This window comes from Triplophysa dalaica, chromosome 25 (assembly GCF_015846415.1).
Source record: "Triplophysa dalaica isolate WHDGS20190420 chromosome 25, ASM1584641v1, whole genome shotgun sequence".
Classification (NCBI taxonomy): domain Eukaryota; kingdom Metazoa; phylum Chordata; class Actinopteri; order Cypriniformes; family Nemacheilidae; genus Triplophysa; species Triplophysa dalaica.
This window is the reverse complement of record NC_079566.1, coordinates 15,879,412-15,892,669: the sequence shown is the minus strand read 5'-3', so window position 1 is coordinate 15,892,669 and position 13,258 is coordinate 15,879,412. Positions and strand designations below refer to the sequence as shown.

The following is a 13,258-nucleotide window of genomic DNA, read 5'->3' as shown; positions in this document are numbered from 1 at the left end:
CATGACAGCAAAGGTGTCATTACTGAAGGACAGAATGATGAAGTGATGTCTGAAGGAGATACACACAGAAGAATCAAGTGATGTCACACCAGGGTGCACAGAAGAGACTCAATTAATCTTCTGCAAGTTAAATCACATTAAACCTGACCAACTTCTTATGAAAGGTTTGCTTTAAGTGTGAATGACAAAGCAGAGGGCGTATGCAACTTCATTAACTAAAGTACAGTGTGTTAAGTAACACATACACACAAATCCGCATGTGACCTTAATATTACAACAACAATAAAACCCCAGACTGTTAAAGTTAGCAGACATTTACTTCATTATCACATAAATATACACACACTTTTTCCACTTTAATTATGTACAATTACGCTCACACTGTGTCTATATCGCGCCGCGTCCAGTCAGTGTGGACAAAATGTAAAATTATAATGGGTTCTAATGCGTTTCTAATGTGTTTTGTTGTGTCCGGACCGGTGTCACACTTCTTTCAATAACTTGAATTATGATGACAAACATTATAACCCTAAGCATGCATATAATGTTTGTTATATAACTGTTGTATTGTGCTGCAACGTTCCTAAACATGTCAATTTACACAAATCACACCACAACTGTGAACGCTCAATTTACACATCAATATTTCAAATGGTGCAAAATAATGACATCATCATTAAATATTAACCATCATCACCCATGATCAGTGCAGTGTGCATCTAACATTATCATGTCATGTTTTCTACACTTCATATTCATATTTACATCCGTATTTTAATCCTGATAAAGATTTATGCTTCCCACAATTAACTGAGCATAATCGTTGTGACATCAATGTTTTAAATGGAAGCAAAAAACTCCCGATAAGGATGGAAAATCCTCCCAAAGCTTGTATCTTTACTTTACAGGAAATACAACAAATGTTAGATCCATTTATATTATTTTAACACTTTTTTTGCACACAGAAAAACCTGAAGGGTGATAAACAGTTATGATTTATAAAAAACAAGGAATTTCAATTTTTCATTCTTGAGGTCACAAAATGATTTTTTTTGTGGTGGAGTGTTTAGATGATTGATTGTGTGCTTTGAAATACAGTGTTGAAGAAGTTCAACGGCAGCAGATTATAACACATTCATTGGCCTTAAAATTTAGACCTTATAAACATTAAAAACTGACAAAATAATCCTTTTTATTAATCCTGATTAAAATGTCGAGTTAAATAATAATGATGATCATTTTCCCATGATCGTGCATCCCTATTTACAGATATAAGTATATCTGTGACGACATCATCGCTTACACAAACATCTGACAGGAATAAAGCATCGGTCTGATCAGACTGTTATCAGCAACACTAAACGCTTTTTTATGACAGAGGAAGTACTTAATAAATCACACTTAACTATTGTATATTAACACTTGCAGTAAAGACAAGCTTATATTTATAATATCTGTAATCTGAAATATCAGTTAAAGATACTGTCTGAAATCGAGTACAGGTCTGAATGAAGCTAGCAAAACTTCCTCATGTCACTTTAAAACAAGATTGTGTCCTCCTGTCAGAATGTTGTATTACTTTAAAACACACATTTAAACAAATCTATAAAAATATCTGATTTAGACAAACTCATTAGAATCTGTCCCGACGGAAGCGTCTCTCCATTACACACACACACGCAGACGTGCACACACACACAAACACACACAAAAACGCACACAGTCAAGAGAGAAAGGAGCCCCTTAGAATGATGTGATTTCTTCGAGCAGCAGGAAAAGCACTTACCATGGTAAAGTCCTTCCATTAAAGAGAAAAGGTAAAGTCCACCATGAGGAAGTGTAAATACTCTTCTTCTGTACACACGTACACACACACACACACACACGTGTGTTATCAGATACTCTTAGCGTGAATTCAGCGTTCCTGCTCTCACTGAGTGTGTGACGGGGGGTCTTTGTTTCTCTCTCGGAGCAAAAGAGAGAAAAGATGAAAGAGACAGATCGAGGGGGAGGGAGGGAGTGAAAGAGTGAGGGAGAGAGAAAGTGCTCGAGGGGGAGGGAGAGAGAAAAGAGAGAGAGAACAAACACGCGCCACCAACATAAAGCATCATACACACGTCATTTCTCACTCAATCTGTGTGAGGCGGTTATGGTAACCGGCGGTAACAGTGAGATCAGCACATCTCTGCACCCCCCCATCCCATCTGAGACAATGAAACAAACTGTGTGTGTGTGAAGCCAGCAGACGGTCGGCAGCTACAGACCTCACGCATCATTAACTTTTACTATCTAATCCCTGAACTGAGCCGATTAGAGATGTGTGTGCATCTGTAAAGAGCAGAAAGTGTTGTTTGAAGAACATGCCCTCAATAGTGGCCAAACACATTTGTCCAGACCAAAAAATCTATGAAATACTTAACGGATATTTAAATATGAATGCAAAATGATTTACAAGTCACAAAGTTAATATCACATCTGCAATAGCCTCTATAAAACATAACATGTCAAAAGTTCTTCTTTGGGGTAACAAAATAATTCTCTCCACGCGGCTGAAGTTGGCTGATTTCCTCGTGATGGTCTTGAGCATGTGGATTCATCTGCTCGTGTTTGACCATGTTCTCATGAGAAAGATTAAACTGATCGACATACTCAAGGTCGATGCAGTGGCACGTCAAAACAGCTTAAAATTCTCTTCACGAAACCTGAAGAGAGCGCAGAAATCCCCACGTAAAGCTGCTTAACTCACAAGAGATTAAAAATCCTGCCAGCGTCTTTTATTCTGAACCTCCCTGACACACACTTTCAACTCTAAACTCCTTCCTTAAGACCAACAACCTGAGACGCATGCAGAACAGAGAGAGAGAAGGAGAGTGTGAGAGAGAGTGTGTGAGAGAGAGAGAGAGAGAGAGAGAGAGAGAGTGAGATAGAGAGTGTGAGATAGAGAGAGATAGAGAGAGAGAGAGTGTGAGATAGAGAGAAAGAGAGTGAGATAGAGATATATATATATATAGAGAGAGAGTGTCATATAGAGAGAGAGAGAGAGAGAGAGAGAGAGAGAGTGTGAGATAGAGAGAGATATATAGAGAGAGAGTGTGATATAGAGAGAGAGAGTGTGAGATAGAGAGAGTGAGATAGAGAGAGTGAGAGAGTGTGAGATAGAGATAGTGAGAGAGTGTGAGATAGAGAGAGAGAGAGAGAGAGAGAGAGAGAGATAGAGAGAGAGAGAGAGAGAGAGTGTGAGAGATAGAGAGACAGTGTGTGAGATAGAGAGAGTGAGAGAGTGAGAGATAGAGAGAGTGTGTGTGAGAGAGAGAGAGAGAGTGAGAGAGTGTGAGATAGAGAGAGAGAGAGAGAGAGAGAGAGAGTGATAGAGAGAGAGAGAGTGTGAGAGATAGAGAGAGAGAGAGTGTGTGAGATAGAGAGAGAGAGAGAGAGAGAGAGGCAGACTGCATTTTAGATGTTTGCAGCAGCTCTTCAGCGCCCACTAGAGGCTGAGGTATAATTGACAGAATCCTTTACAGTTCTGAGTTAGACAGACAGAATGACACTTAAATACGTTGTTCATCTACAACAGATGCTCAACAAAATGTAGAACAACGCCTTTGAAAACTGAGCTGAATAAAATGGCTGTGATGTAAATTCCTGTGGGAGGAGCTATGATTACTGTACCTGTGCTGTATTTACAGACGGTGTGACACAGTGTGAAATGATTTAAGGAGAAAAATGATTCAGTGTTGATTTATGTGTCCAGAAGTGAACACTAAAGCTTTCTGAGACAATACAGAGAACTAGAGGAGCTCACATTTCTCATGACAATGTTCCCGCTCCGCTGTCTCTCTCTCTGTGACTCACATTTGACCATCATGTAACCTTATTAGAAACCATTACAGCCCCTCAAGCCCGGGGTAGAATATGAGCTATGAGTGGGATGGATGTGAGGTCAGGGTTCAGTTTGACCCTGCAGGTGATTTCAGCTGATGTTCAAATTTCACACGTACATTACAGATGCACCGATATGTCAGTTTCGGCCGATCATGATAACTGATCATTCTTCAACATTGGATATTAACATATTAATATCTAAATATTAATATAACATTTTCTTAGACTGAAACAAAAGGCAAAAAGTGGACAACTGCATTTATTTGACAACATTCACAGCAGAAAACAAAGTAACCCTTAATTCTCTCTTTTATTCCCTGAAAATCATGTACCGAGCCTAATTTAAGCTATTTAAAGATTCTTTCAATTTAAACCTTTTCTGGTAGAATATTTATTTAATAAACCAATCTTAGATGTACCCAGAAAAGTGTTCTTAATAGCCACGAGTCTAAACGGTCTCCAGACAGAAAGCATTCAGACGGCAGTCTGATTCAAACAATATGCTTCTTTTAGTTCCTATCATTCACACATTGATATATTTGTACCTACAATGTTTTACCAATAACAGTAAGTGAATGATCACAACAGAGAGACAGTAGTGTACTATATTTGAACTGGTATCGCCCCATACCAAATTTAGGTCAATATATTATAGCTGATAAATTATGAATCATTTCCTCTGGTTGAACCACTTCAGCTGCACGCTGCTCACGGTTAAAATTCAGTACAGTAATGTCCTTCTGTCGTGATCAATCACTTACTGATATTAGCAAAACCTTGTTGATGTAGGTACAGTATGTAGATATTTATGAATGTGTTAATTATAAGAACAGAAACATATTGTTTGAACCCGACTGCTGTGTGAATGCTTTCTCTTTTCTCTCTTGAGACGTGTTGGACTTGTGGCTGTTGAGAACATCTTTCTGTGTTGCTCTGGAAGAACATCTTTAATTTTTTATTACCTAGACATTATACCAGAAAGGTTTAAAAGTTAAAGAATGTTTAATTAGTGTTAAGTAGGCTTGGTACATAATTTTCAGGTGAAAAATAGAATGTTCAGTCTCCTAAAATGTTTTATTAATATTTGGATACTGTATATCGGCCAATATATCGGTTATCGGGTTACTATGTTCAAGAATTTACATGTTGGCGCATTCCTAATTAGCTGTAAATATTCGGCCTTATTTTTATATCAGCAGAGACCGATATCAGGCTGATACTGATGTGGCCGATAATTTATAGTGCATCCCTTTTATACATTCAGACCAATGAATTAGGGCTGGGCAGAATGACAGAATATGCCTTAACCCCGGAATAAAATGTCAACCATAAGATATTTTTTATTCTGTGTATTCCACGGAATGTAAATAAGTGGCGTGTTTAACTCGGCACTCTGCAAATTGGGAGTTATCAGAAATTAATTTGATATCTTTAGTACATTTTCGTCACTTGCCTACATTAAAACTATGGTTAGCAATGAACTATAATAAATAAATGAATTAAATCTCAATGTGATAAAAATGAGATCTAAAATAGAATTAGAAAGGGAAATTGTTACCGTGAAATAAAATGATCCATTCAGTGAAATAGATTTTTGGTCATTCCACCCACCCCTACAATGAATTCACTTTCATTACTGAATCTGAACACTATTACTGAAGACATGACTGAATCAATGTCAAAATGATTCAAACACATCCCTGTTTGTGTCTCACAGTTTGAGGGTCCCGAGAACAAGAGTGTGCATGTGTTCAGCTCAAGGCCTGAGGACACGCTGATAAACTATGAGCTCATTTCCTTTCATTGTGAGGAGGTGGAAAGCAGGAGGAGCCATAAGGAGCTTTAAGCACTACAGCTACTGAACAACTCGAACATGATAAACAAACACAAGTTCACCGCTAACGGCCAGAAACATTAAAGAGAGAGCGATCTGATTGGATAAGAGAGATTCTCTGAATGACATATAAAACAGACGGATATAGTTTGATCCTGATGTACATGAGCTAATGCAGATCTCAGTGGGTCCAGAGCAGAAAGATATATGGATTATATATCTGAAAATACCTCTGCTACCAGATTTATTATTGCTGTGATCATCTGTATCTCCATCTTCTCTGAGCTTGTCTATATTGGTTGGTAGGTTCTTGTCACATGACCTGGCATGGACTGCGACATTCTGAAAGTTGAAATATTTTCTTATCAATGTGGAACCGGCGCGCCGAGAAAAACGGGAGCGTTGCACCGCATGCGCATGGTGTCGTCCCCATTTTAGCATCCTTGCCGCACGTCTACATTCAAATAACGATTATCCATGCGCTAAAGACGCTAAATGTGAATCGCCCCTTAAGAACATGAACATACTTCTGTAAATATGCAAAGTTAGTAAGCCAGACAGACTGTTTACAGTAGCAAGTTGGCATGACAAATGTTTTATTTGACAGCAACATGGTGGAGGAGGTGTTCTAGGCTGCGCTTTTTAAAAAAACATCTCTGAGTGCTGTGTCTAGCGTTTTTACACGCAGAGACTAAATGGCCACTAAGAGTAGTTTGCAAAAGTACCAACACTAGTCGCGCAAATGTGACGCAATGATATCTTATATTGCTATTTAGTACATCAAGAATCGATTCTAAATTGTATCGTGACCCTAAGAAGGACCAAACAAGTAATGTTAGTCTTTTTGGATTAAACCATCTGCCAAATGCATAAAAATGTAAATGGTTGTGGTGTCAAACAACATGATCAGACAGTATGTTTATGAGAATGTCTGGCATCTGTTTCAGTCAGAAGTTCATAAGAGCATGTGAGTGTTTGGCAGTGAAATACTGAAGCTTCTGGGAACATTTAAGCGAGTCCTGACATGCGTGAGCTGTGACAGTCATGCACACCCCTCACAGACCTCTAATACTGAGTCTGACTGTAACACTACTACTGTAAAAAAAAAAAAACAGAGAAGATGATTCAAGATGATTTATCCATTCTTTTTGAATACTGTCTCCCGCAATGCAATTCACTCAAATTAACCTTTCACTACACAGCAGTCTTTAAATCAAATATGTGCCATTATGATGTCATGAAACCAATCCAAAACACGACAATATGAAACATTTATTGTCATACGGTTCACAACGTACACAGTACAAGTAAGATTAAGCAGCTCTATTCTATACAAAGCATTTGGCTTCCTGTATGTCTGTGACATCACTTCCTGTACAGCATTATAATGATGGCAGGTGGAGGACTCCCAAAGGATTCTCCTTTGGAAAACTTTTTTTTTCATAAAAACAGCTTCGCAGAAACAGCTGGAATCTGCTGCTGTCATCAAAAGAGACTCTGTTTCTGACTGTTTGTCACTTCCTGTTGTGAAGCACACACAGTGGTCAGTCCTCTCTGTCCAGTACTAATGATGAACCTCTGCTCTTTGGGTAAAACCGGTCACAGCATGTGATCTCAAGCCTTCTGGGCCCAGAAACTAGAAACGAGTCCTGATGTCCTGTGGAGAGGTCATGACATCAACCTGAAGACACAGAACCACCTTCGCACTCTCACCCCTGCACAAAAACGCCACTCATAAGAACGTTTCAAGAACACGTTGCCATTCAGGTGGTTTATTTGCACTGATCCAAATCAATATTAGCCAGCAGGGTTAACATCTCTGAAACTCATTGAGAATGGATTCAGTTGGGCAAGAATCACAGAAACGTTATTCTCCTGCACCCAAAACACAGTGAAGTGCCAAATACAGTCCAGAAGACTTCTATAAAAGCAACATGTGTGTAGAGATGTTTGTTTTAAATGGTGTTGGCATCACCTCTAGTCGGTCGCTCAGACGGCTGCTCAATGAACCATTGAGAACTGTAAGTACAGTGGTACCATCTCACAGTCTGAATGAAACCAGTGTTCCCTCTCCTGACATCACAGATTAACACAAACACGCGTGCACAAACACACAAACACACACATGTTCAGATTGAGACAATCATCTGATTGATTGTGTGGCGTCGCTGTAGATTAATACCATCTGAGATTTCAATGACCAATACTGAAGTCTAAAGAGCAAAAAAATATACATATGACCAGTGTTGGGTGTAACTGGTAACTAAGTAATTAGTTACTGTAATTTAATTACTTTTCCATTAAAAAAGTAAAGTTAGGGATTACTCTTATTTTTATTTATCATATTTATCATATTTTAACTAAATACTGTGTAATTTATACAATATTGGAATTGACATTTAAAATTAATGCTTTATGGTATCTTTCTCACATTTGTAATATTTTAATCAGTTAATAACATTTCTTAATGTAGTTTAATATGATTTATTTTAATGAATCGAGAGCCATATCATGTCTATCCTTGAATCACTGAACTAATCAAGGTTGATGTAGGATATAGAAAGTAATTAGTAATTAAATACTTTTGCGGAGAATCATTTGTAAAGTAATCTAATCACAATATTGATTATGTCATTAGTAACTAGTAATAAATTACTTTTTCAGAGTAACTTGCCCAACACTGCATATGATGTAATACAACTTAATGTTAACAAACGTTATCAAAAAAAAATCACAAGTATATTAATCCACAGATTAATATCAAGAAACCAAATCATAAATAAAGTAAACAAGCTCGTTTTTTAGGATAATTATGTCGTCATTTATTCACCCCCATGTCAAACTGTATGAGTTTCTATTTCTTTAGAACACAAACAATTTTTTTTGAAGAATGTTTAAAATCAAACAACACGGAACTCCATTGACCTCCATTGTATGAACACAAAACCACTTTCTCAAAATATCTTCTTTTGTGTTCCACTGAAGAAAGAGTCAGATATACACATACATGAGAGAGAACAAATATTTTATTTTTGGCTAGACCATCCCTTTAATATAACACAAAAGCATTGTTCTTCACAACACACACACATCGTATCTGGCCAAAGGAACAAGGCGTTTTCCTCTAAAATCCTGAGGGACATCACAAGGTAGCTTTAACATCCTGCTATACCAATCTAACTTACACACACACACATATACACACACACACTGAACTTCCTGTCACAGCTGCTGAAATCACAGCCCCTCTTCCTGTTCAGCTAACAAGAGAATTCTACACGTATGGAAACATGTATCATATGTCCTATACAGATGAACAGCACCTGGATTTATAGAACATGAATAAAGATCTGATCACACAGACAAACATCAGCTTCAACACAATCTGTCTGCTTAACTTAACAAAACACAAATGATTTATGCACCGTGCCAGATTATACTGCGATAATAGAGAAAAATGACAAGGTACACTATTCAGTAATTCATCATATTTTAGCAAGGCAGAGAACTTCAAAGTGTAGCTGAATTCACACGGGTAAATATTCTCTTGATCAGAATCACATCATAAGAGAACATAATTCACACTGAAGTTCAGAGAATAAACAGACAGAGCTGAACTCAAAGCCGTTTCACTAACACCAGCTCTAAAAATACTCCAGTCATTTCCATCGCCCCGGGACACTTGAAATACAGTATCTGTGTCACACTGCGCTGCAAGAACACATCCGTAAATCACCAGCACACATACACACACACTCAACAATTCTGAATTCTTAACCAATGATCATGTTCAGGATTGATCTCATCACCAGTGTCTGCACTGAGTCAGCAGTACTATAGTAATACCGTGGTACAGTGAATGTTCACCATACTCGTGTCTATGCATGGGCCGGTATGAGATTGTAACGTATGATAGGGTTGTTCCGATTGAAGATACTATCGTGTATGGACGATCTTCAGACCTATCGGTAGCTGATTCCCTAAACGATAGTTGGCTGTTTGCCAAAATATGTTGCAAATCAATATATCAAACATGCATTGCACAATTCTTCATGCAAGAGAGCTTGCAATGCACGTGGCTTAGGCTTTACCTCGCGCCAGAGAGAATTTATATAATGTGCAGGCTTTGAGTTTTCAGCGCACGAGAGAGCTAGTGATGCGCCAGAGAGAGTTTTATCTCGGGCTTTGCCTCAAACCAGAGAGTTTATAATGTTGAGTTATTAGTGCAAGAGAGAGCTTGTGATACGCGCGGCTCATGCTTTTCCTCGCAGGAAGTGCTATGTGCGTTTAAAACCAGTATCAATGACACATTTGGATGAATGATATTGACTTATAGCAATAGTTTACTTTCTCTCGTTTAAAAGGTTGCGGTGGTAAGAACCTTTTTTTCCAACTGCACTGAACTTAAACTCTGAAAGAATGCTAATTTCAGTCACACATGAGCATTTTCTAGACAAGTAAGCTTCAGTTTTTGTCAACAAATCCAGCTTGTCCTGGATAAATGCGTAATTGCCCCGCCCCTCAATACTATCGTGTATCGGCGATCCACAGGCTGGCTGGTTTCACGGTATTGCAATTACAGCGCTTAAATGTGTTATTTTAAAATGTCTGCGTATACAAACAACAACTTTTCAACTGGACACACATACGTTTTATTTTTAACAAACATTCATAGAACACATGTCAGGTAAAAATGAAGCCTTGAATTTATTGTATATTTTTTGTCATAAATTAGGCCTTAAAGCGGCCTGCAACGATGTGTCATGCATTCTGACTTTTTTCCACTGTTAAACGTGCTGTCTTCTCATGCTTAACATGGTCAACTTGTCAAAAAACGAGTTGGGCGTATTAACGGTGGATATAACGCTGGATGTGGAGATGTTTGAAACTGATATATGGAGCCGTCTCAGTGCTAAACGATGCCGGACATGAACCACATGTGTGAGTGAAACTGATGTCTGTGTTTAGTTGATAATGTACTTTAGTTCAGTCTACCCCTCCCCCCCGCACGCGCCATGTTTTCGGAAACAATCCTAAAGCTGTATCTATCTTTTATAAATGTGATCGAACTAAGTACTCTCCGAAGATATGAAGTATGTAATACTACTCTATAGGTACTCAAGATTAATATGGGATTGACAGAAACCCCGTGTGTTACGCCCGCTTTAACATAAAACATTGCATTACATGATTAATTTTTTTTCTGTAAACGCAGCTCATACCTTAGAAACGGTACCACAGGGAAATTAACAGTTTTGAAACCGTGGTTCGTTCAAACTTCGGTAAACCCCGAAACCGGTATTCAGCCCATGCCTAGTAGTGATGATATTTACACTATCAGATACTCCAGGGTCCTACCAAGAACACTATGAATACAACAGTGCACAGCCATATTTATGATGATTCCATGTCCAATGAATCAGAACCCAATGCATTCACGCGCACACGCACGCACGGTATTCCCTTTGCAGAATGAACGATGGTTTTATTATAATAAAAGTTTATTGACCGTTAAACCATGCGGATTGATGATCGTGTGTATCACCACAGCTTTAATACAAATACCATAGTTACTGTAGTAAATGTGTGGTTTAAACCATGGTTCATTCTCACAGGGTTATTACAGTAACCTGTCACACGGTATTACCGCAACCAGCATCCAAACCACTGATCTTTCAAAACCGCACCATTTCCACTACAAAAGCACGGTAATACCGTGGTACATTTCTGTAAGGATTGTACAGACAGCATTCAAATCTTAAAAGAAGTAAAATGACCTTGAACGGACGTTTCTACTCCGCAACATTGAGTGACGTTATATCTGATGTATTGTTCTTGTGAATTAAAGTAAACAACACGCTTTCGCCATCCATCATAATGAGAGGATTATAATTTCATATTTTCGTCAAATGTATCTTCGTCAACTGAGAAAACATTCTCAACTAAATATAAAAAATGCGTTGAAAAAACCGCACACAACTCAAATAAACTGTTAAACAGGTTCGTCAGTGATGATACAAACTTCGCACCTCTGAGGTAAATGTGACTCTTCACTGGACACATTGAATCAGGGTGTGAACGCGCGACACAATCCCGCACAAATCCATCAGATTGAATCAGTTTTCTTCATAAACACATGGCAGCACAAGACTCATCACACGAGCCGCTCACACTGACAGTTATTTCATTCACTTCATGTGTGTGAGGATCAATAACCGCGACTCACCCGCGCGTCTTCGGACCGGATCGATCAGCGATTATAATCCAGAGGTGTTCAGATCAGTTTTTTTCTCTTCCTCCGGTCGATTCTCTCTCATCCAGCGTTTCATTCCCTCTCATTCCAACATGGCTGACGGGCAGAAACCAGCCCACCCGATCCCGCACACACTCCTCCCAATCCCGTGTGAATGAACGCCGCTGGATCTGAACCGCGGACACGGGTAGCGCGATTCATTTCTCTGAGTCGACTCGGAGATTTGGGTCGAACGCGTAGAATGATTCCCAGATTCTTGCGAGTCATCACTCAAATATTTTCCTGATGTGGCATTTTAGTTTTGTGGTAAAGTTAGTCTTTACTCACTGTGTGTTTAATATGTTGCTTAAATTTGACAAAAGGATGAAAGGGTATCGGCAAGCATTGCTTGGGCTCGGATGAATCAGTGAAAAGATTCGGCTCACAATAACGATTTGTTCTCGAGTGACACATTCCACTACAGCGGGACAAACACGCCTGGATACGATACAGTTACTGAATTTAATATCAGTTATATTAATTATACCATGTACATACCATATTAGATCATTATAATGTAATTACAACTTTACATCTAATCAATTTTAAGATGCAAATGTGCATTTTTTAATAAAACAGATGGTAAACACCCACAAAGAAACTCTTGTGAGATTGCATGGGACATTTAACTTGCGAACTCGATAGAAGAGCAGTGAACCCCCCCCCCCCCCCCGTGATTCTTCAACAAGCTCTGATGTCATCAGTGAGATGTTACAGATGAGATTGTGATTCTAAACACTGATGTCTCATCTACAGGTGGATTTACAGCCTTCAGTGATGCTCAATGAGGCACATCGTGTCATCTGTCTCCTCAGATCTCTTAATGAGAAAACAACACCAGAATATTACAGAGAAATGTTTGAAAATGAAACTCAAAGTCAATCTAACCAGATAAAGACTGTGACTGTATTGTTATACTATAAGAAGATCTTCATCTGACTATATAAAATATAGATGAGCATACTGCACACTTTTGACACTCGATTATTCTGCTCAGATGAAGCACACAACAGAACACAATGTGACACATTCTGTGCAGTATGAGGTCAAGTGACAGTCAGTGCACTGATGTTTAATACATGTATTGTGACACATACACACAGTGATGAAAAAAACTAGCAGCCATCTTACTGTAAAATGTGTATATATGAAGAGTTTGGTTGCAAAATGAGAACTCAGTTTTTAAAAAGGTAAAAAAACATGTTTTATTGTGTTAGTTAGCTGTATTTATTGAGTTATGGCATAAATAA

General features: G+C 38.4%; 1 protein-coding gene across 2 annotated transcripts in view; it reads right to left on the bottom strand.

Moving 5' to 3' along the window:
* ptk2aa (protein tyrosine kinase 2aa) overlaps positions 1–12,115 on the bottom strand; it is a 44,760-nt gene extending 32,645 nt beyond the window's left edge. Inside the window, exon 1 of one of the 2 annotated variants that reach the window (XM_056741872.1) lies at positions 11,943–12,115. Coding sequence is in view for 1 of the 2 variants with exons in the window: in XM_056741865.1 (XP_056597843.1) it covers positions 1,787–1,805 (19 nt within the window). In the remaining variant the exon portion in view is untranslated. Of the gene's footprint in view, positions 1–1,786; positions 1,970–11,942 lie in introns of those variants that run through there. The other variant, XM_056741865.1, reaches the window with a different exon arrangement.
* Positions 12,116–13,258: the final 1,143 nt, after the last annotated feature.